Source organism: Nyctereutes procyonoides, unplaced genomic scaffold (genome assembly GCF_905146905.1).
Source record: "Nyctereutes procyonoides isolate TBG_1078 unplaced genomic scaffold, NYPRO_anot_genome, whole genome shotgun sequence".
Taxonomy (NCBI): Eukaryota; Metazoa; Chordata; class Mammalia; order Carnivora; family Canidae; genus Nyctereutes; species Nyctereutes procyonoides.
In genome coordinates this window covers 10,052,465-10,075,824 of record NW_026575134.1, presented here as the reverse complement: position 1 = coordinate 10,075,824, position 23,360 = coordinate 10,052,465, and the positions used below count along the sequence as shown (strand labels likewise).

At 44.7% G+C, this 23,360-nt stretch overlaps 1 protein-coding gene across 1 annotated transcript in view; it reads left to right on the top strand.

The window, feature by feature from the left end:
* Nucleotides 1–23,005, top strand: part of POU6F2 (POU class 6 homeobox 2) — a 468,834-nt gene extending 445,829 nt beyond the window's left edge. Inside the window, 3 exon segments of the mRNA XM_055301115.1 lie at nucleotides 9,593–9,761; nucleotides 18,765–18,933; nucleotides 22,501–23,005. Of these exon segments, the coding sequence (XP_055157090.1) occupies nucleotides 9,593–9,761; nucleotides 18,765–18,933; nucleotides 22,501–23,005 (843 nt within the window).
* The last annotated feature ends 355 nt before the right edge of the window (nucleotides 23,006–23,360 follow it).

Genomic DNA, 23,360 nt, shown 5'->3' with positions numbered 1-23,360 from the left:
AATGAGATCAGCCTCTTTTCATACAGTCTGCTGAAAACTATTTCTGTCAGCAAAGCCACGTTGTAAATTGCCACAAAGGTGATGAATCAATTAGAAATCATCAACATTTAATACAAAGTAGCTCTCATTCTCATCCTGGATTTCAGAGGAGGTGCATTTAGGTGATAGACAATTTCAGTTACATAAAATTACAACTCTAGATTTGAGGTAGTACGGTTTTAATCCAGGAGAAGGACCTAATCAAGAAATGGCAAATAAGAGACAGATACGGGGCCATTCCTCAACAACTTGCCCGAAGTAGGCATCATTGATCCATTTCCGCAGTCCCTCTCCTGAGCCCAGATGCACCTCAGAAACATTCTCACACCGCACCTGTTGGTCCTTGGAACAAACTTCATTTTCACTGTGGGAACATTTGGTCCTGTGCTGGTCCAACCGCCATGACTGGCTTCTTCACTATAGAATTGGAGACCTAGCAACTGAGAAGAAACAGCCAGGCCCTTGGGGGTGTGCCTTGTGAATACACTTTGTGGCAGTTATGACCAACATCCCAGGGAGCATGATGGTCCTGGGCGACGTATGCACAGGCACCTCTCCCATGCGTGTCTGCTGAGAGAACACACAAGCACAGCCAGAGAAGAGTGGCATGCGAACCTTCCTGAAAATCGACATCACAGCAGGCACCCCTGGGCCTGGCCCTCTTGTTCCAGGCATGTGCCAGTGGTCTATTCTATTCCCAGAAAGATCAAGGGGAATGAATGGAGAACTTGGTCAGAGACATCAGGAAATGGTAGCAATAAATGGACAACTATTTCTTGGCATCCACTCTGAAACACCTTGAAACACCCAGGAGCATATAGTAAGGTTAACAAGTTGGGTGAATTGACAGGAGATGCTCAAGTCTGAGTCCTGCATATAAAAGCTGGGATCCTGAGGATAGCAGATCATAAAATGCCCAAGAGTCCAAAAGTACAAAGCTCAGAGCTGGAAATATAACGATAGTGGTCTTCAATTTTTTTCTTTAAATATTACCCTTTCCATTGAAGAAATATAATACAGACAACCACTAAAAAATAAAGGATTTCTATCATACAGTAGAGAAGTTTCTCAATTTATTTTTTCATATGATTTATGACAAATGCCTGATCTCACAAGAGCGTAGTTCCAACAGTAAAATATGTCATAAATTATAGGAGCAGAAAGTTCCCTAACTCACACTCAAAAAAGAGTTCACTTTCATGGAGTGAAGTACAGAGCCCTCAGACCAGACAACCTGGGGTAATTTGCTTTAATTTAATAAAAATAATTATATCTTTAATTTCAGTTTTATATCTGCTTACCAGGAATTAAAGGAACCTGAATAAAATCTTAGAGTGGACCTTCAACTACTCTTGATGTGATGATTTATTCCAATGATAAAAGATTGAGAACCTGCAAAATTATCATCTAGAATACAAGCAATATGGTTTTTAAATACATACCAAAATTTGATAGACCTAGATATAGCCTTCACAGCATCACATCAGAGATTCTTGGTGAGCAATGCAAGAGAATAAAAGTTATAAAAAGAGTAGATAAAAAAAGAGACAGAGAAAGATATAAGTATCTTTCTGTGCATGAAAAAAAAAGCTACTTAAGACAAAATATATGATGGAGCTTGAAAGTAACGTTTTCTTCCTTCCATGAGACTCTGTACTGTGTTTTATGGTGGACTCCCCACTGAAGTGAGAAGGCCTCACATCCCCTGGTTTGCTCTTGCGACCCTGTGACCATGAATTAATGATTTCTCCATAAGCAGCAAAGACATCATTTTTGTGTATATTTTATTCTCCCTTTGACTAAACTCCAACAAGAGTTAATGGGAGTTCTAGCGTCATTAACGGGGTAGAGACATTTGAAAGGAAGAATGTTGCAACTTGTAAAATCAAAGCATTGAATTTTTTCAAAAAGTTTTTTCAAGATTTTATTTATTTATTAGAGAGAGAGAGAGAGAGAACACAAGCAGGGGGAGCTTCGGAGGCAGAGGGAGAAGCAGAGTACCCCTGAGCAGGGAGTCCTCTGGGGAGCTCATCCCAGGACGCTGAGCCGAAAGTAGATGCTTAACCGTCTGAGCCACCCAGGTGCCCCAAATTTTTCACCAATTAAAGGCTATAATACTTGGAGACCGCCATCTATGAAGGCTTTCAATTTCTCTTCAAAAAGTAATCTTGGTGTTAATAGGAAACCAAAAGAGGGTAGGACATTTACATTGGCTCCCCCAACAGGCCATCTGATTATCCAAATCCATTCATTTTTTTTTCAAGCAAATACAAAATGTACTCCTTTTCCTGTTTTTGAAAATCAACTACACTTCCCAGCCTGCCCGCCTGTATCGGTGGCTCCCAATCTCTTCCTTGGAGCCACCCACAATGAGACATCGGTGAGCCGCTTCCACCCACAAGTGAGCCAAGATGGCACAGGAGTTTTCCTAGATGCATGAAGTGTATGTCAGTGACTCCAGCCACGCAGCTGGCATCCACCCTCCTGGTCTCCCCTTGCCAGTCAAGCCCAGCCTACAGGGGACGTGCTCCCTGCACATGCTGTGCCCTGGCCTCCAATGCCTTTCCAGCCTTCTCTATCTGGCAAACTCGGGCCACCGTCCCTCGGTCCCTCATCTCTCCTTCTGGAAGCTTCCCTACACTGCTCCTCCAGCCCTGTTTTCCCCATTTTTCCCCCGCCCGTTCATTTTCATCCACTGTGCTGTCATTAGGATCTGCATCCGAAAAGCAGGGACCTGACTGCCTTGGCCTCGTTCAGGACCCTGCCCACGGGGGGCGCTCAGTCAGTGGTGTTTGGTTTAATGGCTGCTCCGTCATGGGCACCAGCATCCCAGAGCCACACTTCCAGAGCAGCCCAGCTCCGGCCTTTCTGTGCCTTTCCAATTCTGCATCTTCTGTCAGTTTCCAGTATGTTCCAAGGTAATGCCTGTAGGTGAGCTTGAGAGGGGCTCCCACATGGCGCTGCCTTCATCATTCATCTCTTTTCTGAATGTCAGCGTGTTCCTCTCATCAGCCTCTCCCACCTAAGCATCTCAACTGCATTTAATCCCTCGCTTCCTGCCCTGCTCTGGGCCATCATCGTGCTTATAGAGCTGTCCCGGGCTCATGGAGAGAACCAGAAGGGAAGTCCTGGGAGTCTACAGACCATGCCAGAAGGAGAGCTCCCTCCTTGCTTTTTTCAAACTTTCCAAGACATAATTCAAATCTCCACTGAATGTCATGTTTCAGGTGCTCAAAATCGCTCAGGCCTGCTTGTCGTGATATAAGCCCTAACTCTTAGCAAATCTAAGACCCATGCTCCTGTCCTACCCACAGCAGAATAAGCAGCTCAGTAACATTCAGGTGATCATTATATCCTTCCTCCTTCTTGAAGGTTCTTATTAAATCTGGGCGGTGGCTTCTCTTGTTTGGACATAATAAATCCCCTTCCTATACCCTTTTTTGAAGGGAAGCTCTTTCAGAAACCTCATGTGGTCCTTCAACCATCAGCATCACTTGGAAACTTGTTAGAAATGCAAACTCTTGAGCTCCATCCCAGACCTACTGCATCAGGCACTCCGGGCAAGGGTAGGTGGGTATGATCTGTGTTTTAACGGCCCTTCCAGGTGATTCTGACAAATGCTAAATCTTGAGACCCACTGACTTAATTTCTCTTCAAGCTATTATAAGGTACACAGTGGACACTCAGAAAAATGCCAGCCAGTGCAGGGAGGGATGTCCTCCTGCAAGCTCTTGCTTCTGCTAGAACTCTTGGGATTGTGTTCACGTTCTCATTGCGTCACATGGGGATTTAACATGTGGTTCATTATGGCTCCCTGACACATTTGTAAAAGGCCAGACCTCTTCCATTTTGCCTTGGCATATTTGGAGAGTTTTCCCTTCCCCAAATTTATCTGTCTATATTTAATTCCATTTGAATTTTACTGTTTATATGCATTCATTTTTCCAACTTGTCTAGCACATTCTGCATTTTATTCCACTTTCCAAGACACTTGTCACCTCCACTTATTTTTATAGCACTTGTGGATTTAATTAGAAGATGCTGTATTCCAGAAACTAAAACATTATTAAGGATATATTGTGCTGCACATGGAAGCTATAAGGGGAGCAGGGGCATAGAAAATTAAGAACGTCTATAAAGGGTGCTTGTACTCAAATTTACTTTTGTTGAATATGTTAAACACCCAGAAATTCCACCCAACAAAACAAATCAATGAAGCCAGCCTCTGGAAGGCAACAGGAAGGGAGAAGCTTTTCAGACCCTGTCCTTCCCTGTTTGTAATTTCTGTACAAAATAGACATTCTTCCCTCCTTCCCTGGATAGTCCAAAGCCCCAGGCTAACATCAACTGGCCTGTCCCCTCTCCTTTTTTGTTGGGTCTGTGCTCTCAGCTTGTATGAGTCTGCTTGGGCTGCAATAACAAAGTGCCACAGACAGGGTGACATTTGTTGTCTCACTGTTCTGGAAGCTAGAGGTCTAACATCACTGTGTCGGACAGGGATGCCTTCTCCCGAGGCCCCTCTCCTGGGCTTGCAGGGTGGCCACCTTCTTCCTGTGTCCTCATGTGATCTTCCTGCTATACCAGTCTGTGTCCTAATCTCTTCTTTTAAAAACACCAGTAATATTGGATGAAGCCCTGACCTAAGGACCTCATTTTAACTCAATTACCTCTTTGAAGACCCAATCTCCAATTATAGTCACATTCTGAGATACTAGAGGTTAGGACTTCATCCTATGAATTTGGGGCGGGACACATTTCAGCCCATAATGCAGCCTATTTACATCTGACTTACAGCTCAATAAAGGCAAGAAAATGATTACCAGAACTTAGGTGGGAATAAATTCCAGCTCCTTTAGGCAGTGCAGTGAGGGTATTGTGAATAGAAAATATGATCAAATAAATGGGATACTGAGAAAAGTACATTTGGAGGACTGCAAATAACTGGGACTCATTATATTAAGCAAAAGACAATCTATAGGCAACTCCATCAAGGATGTGGCCCAGACCACACCAAAATCATAATGCTCTGGCCACCTCTGACCACCATGTTTTTCCTAAAAAAAAAAAATATATATATATATATATATATATATATATATATATATATATATGATATTTTAAATACTTCAGGACCTGTAGAAAATAATCCCAAAGTAGAAAAATACTTAAATTGTGGTATTTAGCAAAACAGATGAGATATGGTCAAAATTATAGACCATGATTTACCCTCCAGCCCATTAACTCTAGCATATGTTCACCATGACCAATGTGAACACATCTCATTTGTTTCCACACCACTCAGCTAGAGCTTCCTGATGTCTCCCTGACTCATAACTGTCTCCAGTGGTAGACAGGAGTGGGGCAGCCATGTGCCTACTGGAGGGAGCCCTGGCTCCTGAGTCAGACTTCACTGGATTCAAAGCTCACTTATTTATACCAGCTGTGCAACCCCAGGTAAGCCAGCTGGTCTTTTTAGGTCTGTTTCCTCCTCTGTAGTGACAACACCAATACCTAACCAAGAGAGCTAATCTCAAGATTTAAAAGTATACGTAAGAACACATGGGAAGCATCCCATAAATGGTATCCGTGTAGTTGGCCTCTTAAGATCAAGGCAATGTCATAAAACATCTGCCTCATAGAAGCTTCTAAGTTTCCCTTTCTCTCCAGGAAGGAAAAGGAAAGAAGCCTTTCCTCCAGGATCCTACTCGCTCCCTAATTCCCCGCACTTTCTTTTGTAAACACTTCCACTTTTTATGGCCAGTTACATTTGAGGCATTATACAGACACCTTGTTCTTTTGCCAGTAATTATGCAGTACAAGTCATACATGATTTTCATATTTAAATCAGGGTCTACAAAAACAACATAGTTAAACCTAATTAAATAACGTTTTTCTAATACTGGTTATTTAAAGTCTTTGAAATTTTTATATTGAAATCCCAGGGGTTTCATGAAGTGGCTTAAGTCTCTGCTTTCCCTTTCTTTATTTGATACATATATTTTTCAGCATAATATTTCTAAAGATTAATGCATCAAAACCATTAAGCAAAGAATATCACAGATGAGGCTATTCTTTTTTTGTCATTTATCTGAAAGAATTGCAGTTTTAGGGATGGGAAGTAACAGAAATGTAACACTAACATCCTCTTTTTCTGAGGGAGGAATTTATCAAAGAAGGTCAATCTCTGGGTTCTTTTTGATAAGTACAAAAGGCTATATTCTATCTGGACTTATAAGTGATTCTAGAATTAACAGATACATATTTATACACTCCCTACACTGGACTGAGATATATGAGCCCCATTAAGTATGCTACTGCTAATATAATCGTGATTCTTGACAAGTAAGAACTTTTTGGAATTTTTCTTGGTTCTTCCATACTGTTTGGCTAAACTCTGGAGGAAAACCAATACCCCAATTTCCTGGAAGAAATAAATTCTTCTTAGATTCTTAGATATCTTAGAGTCATCTCATTCTTTGACTGTGTGGACACAGAACAAGCTCTTACAAGAACAATTTTATTTTCCTCTTGAATTTCTTCTCCTGCATTGCTTAATGCATAAGCCCTGTTTGCCTTTTGACTATTTTGTGATTGCAGCCCATTAATTTTTTTCTCTACTGAGTTGTATCTGAAGAAGAAAAATTTTAATTGATTATTGTCTTACCCAGTTTCTTGATGGTACCTTACCACACCCAGGGCCAATAAAATATTGATGGCATGGTAAAACGGAAGGCTATCTCATGATTCAGTGACTCAAAACTGTGAAAAGCTTTTGTCAAGTAACAATATTTAGAAGGACAACTCAATAAGTTAGAAGGGGTAGACTGACATGCAAATATCTATCACATTTTATTAAGCAAATTAAAAATAGATTTAATCTTTAATATGTGTCCCTACAGAATAAAATTTACTGGATTCCATTGTTGGTTATGTGCTCAGCAGATTGCCTAATTACTTTGGGCAGATGCTTGATGCATATTAATTGGGGTTCCACGTCAATTATCACTATCTTTTATTCACAATATCGCCTCCACTTAGCACAGTTCAGTAACAATAAGGATGTTCATTTGAGAAGGAATGGCAAGTGATTCTGAAGGGGGACAACATGGCATTCCAGAAAGAGCTCTGAGCTATAAGTGAGAGTCCGGGTTCTAATGTGCTTCAGACTACATGACCTTGGACCAGTCATTTATTCATCATAATCATGCAGGGTGTATCTGCTGCATAGGGATGTCATGGGTATCCGAGGAGCAAAAGCATTGCCACAAGGGGCCAGAAGGGGAAATAGCTCCTTATATACCTCTCCAAGGTAGCACCTTAGTCACAGTTAATTGAAGGTTAAAAAACATGTTCCAAAAAAAAAAAAAAAAAAAACATGTTCCAGAATTTAAAAGACTGGTTAAATCCCAAGCATTGGCAAGAATGTAGAGCCGCTGGATTTTTCAGATATTTCTTGTGAGAATACGAAATGCTCCAACCACATCGGCAATCAGTTTGGTAGCTTCTTTTACAAAGTGCAACATGCATGTATAGTACAATGCAGGAATCCCACGATTCCACTCCTAGTTATTTACAGAAGAGAAATGGAAACACAGGTATACACTAACACTCGTACGTAAGTGTTTATGACCACGCTGTTCATGATAGACCCAAACTGGAAATAACCCAAATGTCCATCAATGGATGAATGGATAAACAACCTATGGCATAGATATCTATGTAAATATAGATGTATACGCTACAAACATATACTATATGTTCTACTCAGCAATGAAAGTCATGATATTGCTGACACATGCAACATAATGAATCTTAAAAATGAAGGCCAAAAAAAGCCAGATAAAAGAAAAATGTACCATTCCATTTTAAGGATTATGCCAAACGAGTCCATTGTGAAGGAAAGCAGAGCAGTGGTTGTCTGGGGCTGGGCATTGGGAGGAAATCGATTGCCAGGGGGCTTAGGGGACTCTACAGGATGATGGGAAGGAAGGTTCTATGACTTGATTATGATGGTAGTTTCACAGGTGTATCTATTTGATAAAACTCACCAAACTGACCGCTTGAAATGGGTGTATTTTATTATGTATAAATTATCTCTCAATAAAGTTGAATGAAAAAAATGAACACACACACACACAGGGAAAGCAATGACAAACGTGAGGTTGACACATCCCAGGCTGGCTGTCAGATACTGAGAAGGTGATCAAAGATCAGGTCAGGCCCTGATCTTTCCCACCAAAGTTCAGGACCTGACCTGATTCTACTCCCAGGCTGACTTCCTTCTATAAAAACTCTGCTACACCTCTGTGATTCACACTCTGGGAGTGTGAAGATGGCCATGAAGGCAATTTGCAAACCAAGTAGTGCTATCTCCAATCACAAAGCCAGTGACAGCTGAGGCCGATCGTGCACCTGCCCAGGATCTTGAGCAGCCCCCTTCGTGTCAGCTTCTTGGGAAGGGCAAAACACAGATGGTGGGATCCCCCCTGAGTCTCCAAGGGGACCCCGTACTTGCAATCACTTGCCTTTCCTCCAACCCTCCTCTCCTGAGCTGGGCTTCTCTCACTACCCAGGACAGCCAGCCTTTGAGAACCTGTAAAGGAGTCATGAATAAATGGACATAAAGACAGCCTTTCTCGAGCCTCCTTAAAATTTGAAAATTAGGTTAATGCTTGCTTGTGGCATTGTGATTAGAGCTCGAGCCTCAGGGTCAGACTTCACATATCCAGACAAAAGCTCCCCCACACCTACTGGATGAACCTACAAAAACCCTTTAACCTCGCTGAGCTTCCACTTCTTTGTCTGCAAAAGAGAGGTCAAAATAACACCCACTTCACAGGCTCCTAGGAGAATTAAATGAGCAAGGGCATGCATGAAAGCCCTTACTTAACACAGGGTGGCACACAGTAAGAAAATGACGACCAAAAACTACAAATGTTACTGGATATTTTTGTCCTGGCTGTCCCAACTTCTCTCCCCGTGGCCCATAGGACATCAGAGAACGTTTTTTTCCCCCAACTTTACAGTAATCCAGCCAGACTCTTTGATCCAGGGGAGCAGAAAGTTCTCAAACTCCATTCACGCTCAACCCAAATGGGACCTTTCCTAAAAATACCAGCTACAGAAGGCAAAATGGGTGGGCGCAGCCACACCTTTAAGCTTGAGCTGCACACTCCGAGGTGATCGCAAGCACCGTATTTTCTCTGTACATACTTGAGAAGCCTGTCAAGTGCACTGTAATTGTGTGAACAGGCAGAGAAGAGTCCAGCCACACGCTGTGGTCGAGAAAGGTAGAAAATTGGGTGTTCCAGCAAGCCAAGTAGGGAATTAATAATATATTTAGGATTACTAATCAAATGCCTGTCAGGCAAGCAGCAAAATATTATATACAAAAAAAAATACTGCCAGTTGCATAGAGTTTGCACCGTTCCTGAGAAGTATGTGTTCTTGGAAATATAATGCTTCTACCCCAGATGAAATGTCTATTCTCTGGCACTTTCCCCCTGATTTCTTACTCATGTGTGTATTTTTTTTTACACCCCCTCCCATGTAGCTCCACCAAACCTCCCAGACGTCAGTGGGTCAAGCAGCCTCCCAAAGCAACCTTCTGCACCTGGCTCATAGCCAAGCATCCATGTCTCAAAGCCCCGTCCGGCAGGCTTCTTCTTCCTCCTCCTCATCCTCCTCTTCTTCAGCTTTGAGCGTGGGGCAGTTAGTCAGCAGTAAGTATCCTTTCTGGCTCTGTTAAATCATGGTGGCCTTCTTGTTGCCTATCTGCAATGCTTTCCCTGCTCCCCGCCTCCTCCCCCTCCTCCTCCATCCCCTCCTCCAGGAGCTCCCCCTCCTCCTCCTTCCCCTCTTCTAGGTCCTCCTGCTCCTCCGGCCCCCTCCTCCTCCTCCCCCTCTTCCTCCCTTTCTCTCTCCCACTATGCCCCTGTCCTCCTTTCTCTCTTCTTTCAACATCAAAGAGGAATTTCCTGGCTCTTCTAAGGCCAATGCTGGAATAAGGTCACTGCCCAGGGCCACATGGTTCCTTAAGGAAGCAGTCCCCCAAAGCACACCCGGTGGATGAGTGTGCTTGGGGCCAGGGTCTATCTCAAGTGCTCTCTGCCCTGTTGAGTCGGCCCATCCTCTTCAGAAGGGAGAACTGATCAGTTTGCAGGGCATGAGCCACAGAGCTCAGAACTGAAATAACCAACAACAGGCACTCAGCCAGCAGGTCAAGCAGCTTTTCTGTGTGTTTGAAGTCCCCTGCCATTCTATTTGTAGGTGTCAGAGGAAATAAAAGAGAGCGTGCCCGTGGGCGGGTGGGTGTGTATGCGCAGGGAGCTGCCTCCAGGGGCCCGTGAGGGAAGCTGCATGGGCTGCCATGGGATTGGGAAATCTCTGAACCACCATTCATAAAATAAAATAAGCCTGGGAGTCTGCTTCCCTGAGCCGGGCTATATATATATTTTTTAAATTTTTTTATATAATTTTTGGCCCCAGGTAAAGACAGCATATGTGACACATGCAAAGTGAAACATGTTAGATGTGTGGGACAATGGTCTAATTTCACGTAGGTTGTTCACCTTCAATGCAGTTTTTACCCATAAAAAAATCATAGAATGCGCACTTAGATTATAATTCTCCAGGAAACGAAAACCCAGTAATTATAGGTTTAAAAGGGCCAAAGCCCTGCATGGGCAACTGTGCCATAAACTGAGAACACATCTGAGTATCTCTGTTTGATCAAGTGTCATGAATAGCTTGTTATAATGGGAACAGTAGGGATCCTCACATATCATCTGTCATGCAAAGCAAAAGGGAGGGTTGCCATGCCCTCCCCATACAAGCAACCCCCCCAAAAAATATTATATGTGTGTGTGCATACATGCATCTATATTCAATTATAGGAATTATACAGGCAAGGATGATACAGAATGGAGAAGAGAATTAGGAATTATGGGAAGATATTAAAATGCCCAAGTATCTCAGTGGACTAGCCTGAAGGCTCCTGATCCCACAAATGGGTCAACACCAAACTTCAGGTTACATATGGAGTTTACCATCAATCAGTTATTATAGGTTGTTTAGATATACAACCCCTCTCGTTTGGGCCAGAAACTCTAGTCTTACTTAAGCAAAATCACAGCTAAGTTCATTTTAGTCAGATTTTCCACAATAGAGGCACTCCTCATAGGGGTATTACAAAAGATTTCAATGTCATTCCAATTCGATATTCTGCATAAGTTTCCACAAAATACTCTAGTTGTAAAGAGCAGCAAGGGCACAAATTTAGGATAGGCTGTTAAGCTTTGGTCCTGAGAGAAAAGGAACTGAGATCAAACATCTTATAAAGAAGACATAAGTTAAATATGAAGTCAAGCACAAACCACCCCACAAATATTACACAACGTAAGCATTCGGTACGTGCTGGATGACTAGAGATGGATGAGTGGATGAACACACGGACAGACGGATGGATGACACCCGGTTCTCTCTAGTCACTTGTCTCAAACTGGGCAGGAAAGGATTAGCCTTTTTTAGACATCAGTAACAGAGCTACGTAATGGGACAGATGGAACTTCAGCTGCACAAGTGCCAATGGGGCATCTAAGTTCTAGGTGTATAATGAGTGACCCATATTACATATCCTGATATGAAATATGAAGAATGGGGACAGAGACTCCTTTACTGTATGCACTTGAGGCAGGAAACGCCAAACCCACATGCAGAGCCTGTATCAGGAGCCTTCTCAGGCAGATACATAGAGGCTCTAGTTGTAACCCGGGGGACAGACTTTACACAAACCCATTACTAGGCTTAAAATTGCTACAGATTTTGAGCATGTTGCTTAATTAATTTCTTCCTGTCTCAAAACCCAACTACGCAATGAATGATACACGGAGCATTTCTCTGATGCAGATTCCCCCAACAAATCTTTGTTTGAGATTTCATGTGTAAAGTAGGGTTTTCAAAGCACTTTCAATATTGTGCTTGTCTTAATACTCACAATGAAGTCCTAGAAACCCTCATTTTCAGATCTTGAACCTGACGTCAGATAGATCCTGAAGGTACAACCATTTTGGCCATCTTCTGTCAGAAGTACCACATTCCATCTTGGTTGAGAGATCGTGACACTCTGTGTGACAAATCTAATGGGCGGCAAGGCCAGGACGATAACCTAAAGAGTCTGATTCAATGGGTCGTATACACACCACACAGCACAGCTGCCTTAAAAAATAAGATGCTTACACATAAATTTTATCCAGTGAAATCTGAATGACAAAATATATCAAATCACCTAAATATTCCTCAAATAATCCTTTAAATGCCTGGACCCACACCTTACGATTAAAGCACAGGCTTTTCTCTGAGCTAATATAAAGAGAAAAACTAGACATTGTGCATATTTTGAAGTTTATATTCAAGCATGAACTATCCATTTAAAATTATTTTTGTCTGAGATAAAGCTTCACCAAATCTGCAGATAGGATATTTTGGGGAGACCCAACCCCATACTTTAGATACAGTTGCTACACAGGTTCAATTCACAGGGGAATAAAAGGGTGGTTTAATCAGAGGCTGTCAACTTAAAAATAAAAACACTTATTGAGCACCATGTATATGCTGAGCACAGGAACAGAAATGAGGAAAGCAAAAATAAGCCAGATGTGCTTCCTGCCCTGGGGGAGGTCATGAACTGGTAACAAGAAACACAGTTACAATAAAAGGAAATGAATGCTATGCTCAACACAGGAATAGGGACTCTGGCAATACAGCCCACAGTTAACTCAGTTTTGGAGGTTGAGACAGAACAGAAGGACTTGCAAGAGTAAATAATTCTTGAATTGAGTAGAATGGTTAATCAACAAATCCCTCCAAGAGACCAAGGCCATAGTAAGAAGCAGGTCACAACTGGAGTTGAACCTGTGGTCGAGACCTTGGTCGATGAACCCTCCCACTTCACGGTCAAAGACTGTCATTGTAACCCTGCACGTCTTGCCATCGTTCCAGAGAAAATGGAACCAAAATCTTCCCCTCTCCAGGCAAAAGAATGCAGAGTTAATGCCTTAGCAATGATAACAGGATCTTCAAATGCAAAGAACACCACATCCGAGCTCAGCATTACCAAATAGTCACAGGTGGTAAGACATCTGTACGGTACCTGTTCACAGTAGCTACACAGCTGGCCCTGTGTTAAACTTTGCTTAGTCTCTGCAGTCCTCAGAGGTAAATATAGTTTCAACAAGCAGGGCTTTCGGAAAGCCTAATAGGGTCAAACAGATGACTAGACGAACGTCCCAAATTGGCCCAAGACACACAGTGCTATGTAAAAACAGGTAGATTTGGGGTTTTTAAAAATTCTTTGCCAAGTTTGGTTTTGTTCTGTTTTTCAGTACACACTTTTTAAACCCCTGGCCTGTAAACTTGATCTTTTGGATAGCAAAGGACCTCTGGGTATTACCACAAAAAAAAACAAACCATCGAGTGACTGTAAAGATGCACGGTCATAGCTAATGGCACCCCCGATTCCCATGATCACAATTCACATTCTCCACAGTGAAGTAACCCTATTGCAAGTCAACTGTTCTTCCAAATTACATTGCACGTTCCTAAATGGTTTCTTATTTCTTGGAAATATTTGGTAAATATGCCCGCTATTGGCTGTGAGAATAGCATTGAAAAAAAAAAGCAGATGAGTGTTTACATAAGACAGTTAATTCACCCTTGGCAGTTTCTTTAAAGTTGCATATTTTTCATATTAAAATCCCATAAGCAGAGGTTGTAGGAGGATGATGTTGATGGATGCTGACCGTTCGACCCAGTTAGCAACCCCTTATATGACGTCCGCGTTAACGGGTAGAAGGGGCTGAATTTTTAAAATTAAACAAAACAAAACATCTGTGCCCGTCCAGCCTTAGCATTCAGGATGGGGCAGATCCAACAAACATACAACCAGATTCTGCAGAACAGGTTTGTTTTCTCCCAATTTGCATTTAGTTCCCATAAAAATCTTTGACTTTTCAGCCCTTGCATTCCAGATTTGACTTGGGAAGCGTCATCAGTATACTTACGAATCCCTGCCAATTTTCAATGCCAGTGGAGTCTAAATCTCTCGGCCAGTTAATCTCTATATAGGTTGATCTTCTGGCTCTTCCAGCGAGGGTCAGATTCAGGGCGGGGGCTGGCAATCATTGCTGTCACTTTCTGACCCTGTTCTTAATATATTGGGCCGACTTAATCTGGAGCAAACTTCTGTTAAAGGTGTCACTTCCTCCTCAATGCAGAGAAATCCCAGACTGGGTTGCTCTAGTGTTGAGTCCACCCAGTAGGGGGATCTGAGAGATCCCTCTGGGGTCCCCATCAAGGTGGCCTCAGATTCATCCTTGAAATTGACCCAACCTGGATGAGCGAAAGCCAGACTGAGCTACCCCTGGGTGGAATGTCAACCTCTGAGCCAAACTGAGAGCTGAAGTCACGTTCCAGGGAAGAAGGTCCCATTTACCACATTCCCTTCTTGTTTTCTCTCCTCAAATAGAAAAGCATATGTCCCTTAAGGAAGGGGAATTGTTCCAAAAGTGGGGGGATGGGGGAGGAAATCCTGAAGAGTTTTAAGTCAGAAACTTTAGGATCCAAAAAAAAAAAAAAAGTATCAGTTTTTCTCATTAATCCAAAAACACCTTACAGGCACCACCTGGTGAAGTCTCCCCAAGTGTGAAGACAAGTCTCGCAGGTTGTAATCAAGGTGAAATGGATTTTTTTCCACAGGTGGGCCCCTTTTTTTGCATGGGGAGGCCTCTGTAGTCTTGGGACTCATGGAGAAAGCTGCAAGACATTTTACCATCTGCTTTTATGGGTAAGAACAAAAATGGAAAGAAAACCAGGCAGCTCACCTCCAGCAATGAACACATTGTACCAACCAGGAGACACCGATTTCCCCTCCCCAGGCCTTTATCCAACAGACCATCACGCTGCTTAAATTTCACAACCATTCCTGTCTCATCAGCTCTGTAAGTAGAACGAAGAAAAAGACAAGGAGGAGGAGGAGGAGGAGGAGGAGGAGGAGGAGGAGGAGGAGGAGAAGAAGAAGAAGAAAGAAGAAGAAGAAGAAGAAGAAGAAGAAGAAGAAGAAGAAGAAGAAGAAGAAGAAGAAGAAGAAAGAAGAAGAAAAGATGAGGATGAGGAGGAGAAAGGAGTTCCGCCTCCTGGTGCAATAAGCATTTGTCTGGAGCCACGGAAGATGCTGGGCTCAGTGGGGCAGGCATCCAGGGCCCCGAGCCTCGGAGTGAAAGTCCTGACAACCGGCCTCACATGTCAGTGCGGCCGTAAGAGGCTCTCTGCCCAGCTCCAGGGATTGTCGGACAATCCCTGGACACACATGGATTGTGTTGCTAGTCTCCAGGAGACATAATAGACCTTAAAGGCAAGAAGGCAGACAGGCGGGGTTTACTGAGGATTGCCCCCCAAGTCTAAGGCCCCAACCCTCACGGGCCACCCAACTCCCTGATTTTCACACATCTAGAAATGGAGTGAACGCAGGGCAGGACAGTCCCCTCCCACGGAGGCTCTAAGCTTTGCTCAGAGAACAGCTGTCCCCCTTAACCCCGGACTAGCTTGGCAACCCCAGCCCGCTGACACCCGGACGGGGCTGGGGTTGGGGAAGGGCACCTGCCCAGGGCACCGCGCCACCATAGGACCTTTTTGGCTCATCGCTCTTACACAGGTGGCACGGCAACTTTTCTGTGCAGTGGAACCTGGTGAAGAATGATGGTAAAGAGTCGAGAGAAGACAGTGATGTGCAGAGGGAGCCATGCCCCAACTAGGGCAGGCCAGAAGCTACCCCCAACCCTGCCCTGGGGGTCAAGGGATCCCCTGCATCAGAATCACCTGCAGTATTTGTTCAAAATGCATGTCCTGGGCCCCATCAGGTGACTCCTAAGCACCACCCTAAATGCCATATGGCTACAAGGAAAGTCTCCAGTTTACAATTTCTCACCCTCGGGTTTGAACCTCCATTCCCAAGCTGGTAAGGCTGCCCAGAGTCCTCTCTCCCTGTGCCCATCTGTACCAGGTGTCTGGGGCTCTGCTCCAAACCAGAGGGTCTCAACTAGTATTTTATCATCACCTCCTCCCGCACACGTAGCCCCTTTATGCTTTGCTTTTAAATCCCAGTTGCCCTACCCCCCCCCCCCATGAAACGTTAATATCACAGATCTACTGCACGTCTGTCTGTGTAGCCTCGCAGCCCTCTGGGGCTTGGGGGGTGGGCACAACCATTGTCCGATCTAAGACTTCGCCACCACCCCAGAACCGATCTCCACCCTGTTGGGAAGCACACACTAAACACAGAGTCGCAAAATAGGCTGAGCCAGGCAGCAGGTCTAGGAGGGCTGCAGATGAGGAGAAGGAGGAGCAGCTGAATGGGCCAGCCAGAACCAGTTCTAGCTGACTGTTCCCCAGAAGCTCCAACAGAGACCAGGTACAGCCAGATCTTCCAACATCTCAAAAGAATGTAAAAAAAAAATGAGATTTTTTTTCTTTAGAAATCTCCCAATGTTTAAATGTTGGGAAGTCCAAAAAAACAGTAAGCTCTAGGAAAGCTGAGTTTTATGTGCAAGCTGCTCATTTGCAACTTCTGCTCTAGGAACGTTTAAATGAAGAAAGGAGAGAAGAGGCTCCAGGCTGCTATGTGCGTGGACGCGACTTCCCAGAATCCTTAGCAAACCCTTGAAGCTGCTCCAGGCTGCTGTGCTGGTGGGATTTAAGATCCAGAGGGCAGCCTCTCTCAAGGACAACCCAGACAAGTCTTTCTTGAACCAGGGTTGCCAGGCTTCTTGGGGGATGGAGAGGGTAGTTGGGGGAGGGGGAAGCAAGATTTTAATTAATCTTCATCAGTTTTATGGTCACCCTCTGCCCCTGCCCATGGACACAATTCTCAATGCCCTACAGTGAAATATCCTGCACTTCTAGCAGGAGCTCCCAGTCCAAAACCCTTGCAGACACCCTCACTGTGCTTTGCTCCTGCCGGCATCCGTGCCCGTCTGCATGCTGCTCCCACTGCCCAGAATATGGCCTCTCCATTCTGTGAATGGGCTGCCCATTGGGCATGACTCAGATGCATCCTCCCTCCTGTCACGTCTCCCTCTGTCAATTCTGCTGCAGGTGTGACCCCATTAGTTCCCCATTACACTCAGCCTGGTATTTTTCATGGATTGCTTCTCATTCATAATATTGACCCCCAATCCCCTATAGACTGCAAACTCCATGGAGACCAGAACCGCCTCTCCTATTTCTCCTGCTCCCTTTAACCATCAGTAGGACACCCCTGGAGTCACTCAAGAAATACTTAGAGAACTGTTCGCAGGGGTTGGACCACTTTTCAACCTTTCCTCGGCAAAATTAGGACTAAGGATGTGCACAAAGTCCACAGAAGTTTTTTTCATGTGAAGATGCACAACTGTAGTGCTGATCCTACCGACAGAGTCCGTGTCCCCTGTTATGAGAGAATCTGTAGGGGAAGCTTGGACCTCTCCATCCACCCCAGACCCCATATTCACACGTTTATCTAAAAGTCTTTGAGAACTCTCGGCCCTTGCAATGCAAATATTTATTTCTCTGCCTGACAACAGGGGTTTCTGTAGCCCTGAGCCCAGAAGACTACTCTAGTCCACCAGAGTCCCTAGACAAGTACTGATTACTGAAATTGATGGATTATTGTGCGGAGAGAGGAAGAGAAAAACTTCTCACCTAAGTCCGGGGAATGAGGTGGAGAACAATAGAGTCAGCTCGCAGGCAGACAGGCTTCGCTCCAGGCAGGATGGAGCAGCACTTTGAAATCTTTCCCTAGCCCCAACCCATGCTGTCCCAGCTTGGCGTACGCTTTCATTTATCATTTACCGGGGATCAGTAGCGGGAAGGGGGGGTGCGTTCTCCAGCTGTTGTGTCATTTCCCTTGATAAGTCCTAAATTGACCGCGTTATCCGGCACCAAAGGAGCCTTCCTGCAGTAGGCATTTTTTATTATGTGCCCTTTTAGGGGACAAAGGCATCGTGTCAGTAAACTGCTATTGCTATGGGGAGTGTGGGGAGGGGGGACAATATTATTCTCACAGCTTCATAAGCGGGCTCTTCGGAGGGGCTAACGTGAGCAAAAGAAATTAGACAACATTACCATCTGTTAGCCCGACTGCAGCGGTGAGCCGGAGAAGGAAAGATAGAAAATTCTATTTTTTTTTTTCAAGGACAATTTTTAGCTCTTAAGAATCCAATTAAGACATTTCAAGTGGCACAATTGTACTTTTCTGCACCAAATTTATATTCATATATTTTTGCTGAATATTTGACCATATTTATGGGCAAAATGTGTACAATTTTTGCCCAGTATTGGAACCTGTTTATGGGCAAAATGGAGATGCGTCCCCTAGCTGGTGCCTTCCTGCCCTGGCTGTTACCCGTTCAGCCCAGGGGAGCACACTCTTGTGTTGTGAAAGTGGCAGTATGTGAACTACCTGTGGCCTTACCTGGGATAGAATCACCCCGAAGGATGACTTGTAGAGGTGTAATGACTTGAGGATGGGATCCCAGGTGCCCCACTTGGGAGCAAGAGAGAACATTCCACAGTGTCTGCTTCCCCCACCACTCTGCTGCTAAAGAGAGCCGCTTTCTTATAAACCGTAATAAACAGTTATCACTTGGATGTGTGTTGACGTATTGATCCTATTTTTAAAAACATCTCCACAGATCCTCAAACGGCAGCGGGTGAGGTGGATGGGGTTAATCTGGAGGAGATCCGAGAATTTGCCAAAGCTTTTAAAATCCGGCGCCTGTCCCTTGGCCTGACCCAGACTCAGGTGGGACAGGCTCTCAGTGCTACAGAGGGCCCCGCGTACAGCCAGTCGGCCATCTGCAGGTAACCCGTGCCCACATGCTGTCACCTGTCCTGGCCGGCCTGGGCCTCGTCTGTCCTCATGGCTCAGCTTTTCTTCTTCGGGCGGGCAGAGCTGGAGGGGTAGAGTGTGGGGACTAAGTCTGGGGCGGTTATACATTGGAATCGGTGGCACTGACAGAAATGAAGGTGCTTAAGCAGATCGGGGTCCTGGCTTGATAACTCCTATCAACTCACAAAGAAGGCAGTCTCATTGGGAATCCCCCACTGGCGGGCCAGAAGCTTCCTTCTGGACCTGCCGTCTTTTGCAGCTGAGAGCCACCGTCCCCTGTCTGCAGACAGGTATCCCGAGCAAACGTTGTCAGGCGCCAGTCCCACTGGGTATTAACCCTCCCACCGTTTCTGCCCAGGGATGGCTTTCAGGATTTTCCCAGAAAAATTCACCGTAGAAAGAAAATTAACCATCTCGTGACCGCAAAGGAATGCTTTAACATGGCCTTGCCAGACACAACTCTCAAAGCACATTTTTTTTTCAGAGAAGTAGCTGCTTTAAGTAACTTGAAAGGGGTGGTAAGAATCTGGCCTAAGCTGTCCCCGCCCCCCTCCAAAATTAATGAATGAATAAATAAATAAAAATAAATAAATAAATAAATAAATAATAGAATCCCGCCTTGGTTGTGTTCAAGTTGATCTGGGTCAAGCCGCCAGCAGCAGACCCCTGCATGCATATGTGTGTGTGTGTGTGTGTGTGTGTGTTGCACTAATCCCATGTTTATGCATGAGGTAACAAAGGCACTTCTGTAAGAGCTTTTTCCTCTTGGGCAATGCCTTATGAGTCCTCCTCCATCAGGAAAAGCCAAGAAACCAACTCTAAACTCATTTAAGTGGATTTTGTTCTTGGTGATCCATGAAATGCTGTCTTTTTATCTGCTCTTTATACTTTTAATGTATTCCCCAAAGGACGGAAGTGTACTTTGCCTGCAGTTTAAGACTAAGGCTATAAATAACATCAGTATGGGGTAGTAGCTTGCAGCTCACATTTTGCTCAATGATTTTCCATAAAACCCATTGATTGTTGTTAAATACAAAAAGCGCCATAGGATCCTCTCACTTCTATGGTCTCCCCTACTGTTTTTTCTTATAAGATACCTCCCTGTAGAAAATAACCTTTATTCAGTCTATACAAGGATACTACTGCTGGGAAATTTGTTTCAAGGCTTGTATATGTTATTCCCAACAATACAGAAACATCAACACTAACAAGCAGCATCAGTGATATGAATACGCCTGCTCCCTGTTGGGAAACATTAATTTTGTTTCATCTTGACAGCCTCGTGATGAAGGCAGCCATAGGTTTGTAAGTCGTTGTCAATTTGTTATTTTTGCTAAAGTCCTCTTTGGCTTATTTTTAGTCCTAAAACGTGATTTCCTTTTATTGGTTTGAGTGCCATCTCAGGTGTTCACCAACACCCTTAGAGTGTCTGGGGCATTCCCAATCAAATATGTAGATTTCTGAAGTCTTCCCCGGGGAAGCCAAGAAAGCAATGGCTGAAATGGCAAGAGAGACCCTGGGAACTCCCCATATAACTGAATATGCCTCGACTTTATAGTCTTTCTCTAGCCTGTAGGGTCCGGCTGAGCCAGTTATAGGAGCTAAATACCAAAAGAAAAAAAATGAAAGCCTTGAAAGAGACGGAGATCTGACATTGGAACAATTCACATTTATTTAAGGGGTAGACAGGAATCTGCATTTGAGCCTGCACACTCAGGTGTCACTTAGGAGGGAGGGGTGGCTCCCAGGCACCCTTTGATGAGTCCCTCCTTGAGAGAGACAAAGAGAAGGAAACATCACCAACACCCTGAACATCCCTATTGCAGCTTTGTCCCTCACACCATGGCACTGTGAAGCCTGTTGTCATGTTTATCCAGAGTTTAAGCTTTGGAGCTTTTATGGTCAAATGTAGTATGTGGCAAATTCCATGACCGTTAGAGCTTTTGTGGCAAGCTCATTAAGTGACATTAGATGATTAGTAGTTCATTTTTTATTGAAAGCAAAATGTACTTCTTCCCCCTCTGACCAGGAGTGGAGGTTGGGTTTAAAAATAAATAAATAAACAAATAACCCCTTGATCTATAGACAGAGAATGCAATGCACTGGAAATCACGTTAAAACTTGATACTATTTGCACTGCTTATCACAATACCTAAAATGCAGTGTCAAAGATAATATTATGGCCCGTAGAGGAAGCCTATCCTTTCGTGCCCTTCTGCAAGCATCCTTATAAAGCATACTCAGACTGGCTAAAGCAGGTTCATTTAGCTCTAGGAGAACAGCCCATTGTAGTAAGATGCACTCTGCAGTCAGATGGTTGTCTTTCAATACACTGACCCCTTAAAAAGAGTGAATCCGAAGAGGATCTGAGAGAGAGGATCTGTGTGTCCAAAGTTGTCATACCATAGGCCATGAATTTGGATTTAGAATAAACAGATGAAGGAATAAAAGCAATTGGTACTTTGCTGTATTTCGTGGAAGCATGAGGCTGAACTGGATACCAGGATGACCTCTTAATGCGCTCTATATAATTTTGTCCCAAGATGCTTCATATTTCTTAAAAATCCCAGAAATTTTTCTAGATTCTGTAGCCCAGAATTGCTGAGAGCTGCTGATACCTAGACCACATTTGCAGAAAATGATATCATTCAAGGACAGTTTGCAGATATCACACATTAAACACAGCTCGATGCCCCAGTGCCAAAGTGCACCATCGCCCCGGACAGTGTTTGAAAAGCATGAGGTGGCCTCAGCACAACCAGGGACAGTGAGAGGGGAACATTGGTAGCAACTACAGGGTATCCGGCTGCATGAGGCCCACCGTAAAGTAGCAACGGGCTGTGCTTTGCCTGGAAAGGGGCATGTTGCTAACTAACATCTAGTGCAAACGGTTTGTTATCGGAGATCGAGAAGGGACAAGGGAAGAGAGAGAGACAGAGAGAGGGAGAGAGAGGGGGAGAGAGGGATTCAAATGAGACAGAGATGAAAAGAACCCAGTCCCAGTCTCCATCCCGGACTCTGTAACCGAAACAGCAGTGTTTTCATAACCGAGTCAATGGGAGGAGTTTAAGGCAACCTCAAGGGGGCACACGAAAGGAGTCGTTCTTGGTGGAAGAACATGACAGCTGCTGTCGCCTGGCGCCACTCCCTGGCGTTCACTTTTGCCCTGAGGATTCTGAGTGTGGGGGACACATGGCTGGGGACGAACGGTTTGACAGGCGCTTAGATCTCTGGAGTGTGCGGGGTGGGGAGGGCTCTGCAGGTCGGTTTTCATCCCCCTCGCGATGGCTGTCGTGTGTCCTGGCGTCTGCAACCCCCCGTGTGCCCCCGTCTCCCCATCCGTGTGGCTGTGCGGGCTGCATGTGGGGCATGAGCATGCGGGCCGGGTGGTGCTGGCTTGAGCGGGGACGGCCACCTTGCAGCGGGCTGCTCCCCCGGAGTGAATTCGCTCTGCCAGTCAGTCAGGCAGCAGGCAGGCAGGGCACCCACCCTGGCAGAGGACTCAGTGTAAGACTGTTCTTTCTCAATTCTCCCCCCAGACACACCATCCTGAGAAGCCACTTTTTCCTACCACAGGAAGCCCAAGAGAACACTATAGCTAGCAGTCTGACAGCCAAACTGAACCCTGGCCTTTTGTATCCTGCCAGGTTTGAAAAGCTGGACATCACCCCTAAAAGTGCCCAGAAGATCAAGCCGGTGCTTGAGCGGTGGATGGCTGAGGCTGAGGCCCGCCACCGAGCAGGTGTGCAGAACCTCACCGAGTTTATTGGGAGTGAACCGTCCAAAAAGCGCAAGCGGCGCACCTCCTTCACCCCCCAGGCTCTTGAGATCCTCAATGCCCACTTTGAGAAGAACACACACCCCTCTGGGCAGGAAATGACCGAGATTGCCGAGAAGCTGAACTATGATCGGGAAGTAGTTAGAGTTTGGTTCTGCAATAAGAGGCAAGCCCTGAAGAACACAATTAAACGCTTAAAACAGCACGAGCCGGCCTCGGCCGTCCCCCTGGAGCCCTTAACAGACTCTCTGGAAGACAACTCCTAAGGATCAGAAGCAACATGCCCAAGAGCTAACCGCCGCCCTCAGACTCCACAGATCATAACTGATGATGATGATGATGATGATGATGATGATGATAAAAAATTGAAAATAAAATTGACAAGCAGCCCCCAGTCCTCACCCTCGTCCGTAAAAGACTAAGAAAGCGACCAAGTGGACAGAATGGTTTATACATGTCCATTGGTTTTCCAAAAAGAAAAAAATATATAACAATTTTTGAAAATTTTTAAACGAGGCAGACACCGTCTGGCAGGTGTGTGCGGTAGGGTAGTCCCCCGGCCCAACCCGTCTCTACCCCCACCCCTCCGAAGCCAATTTTCTAACGGACTTAGAGCAAACC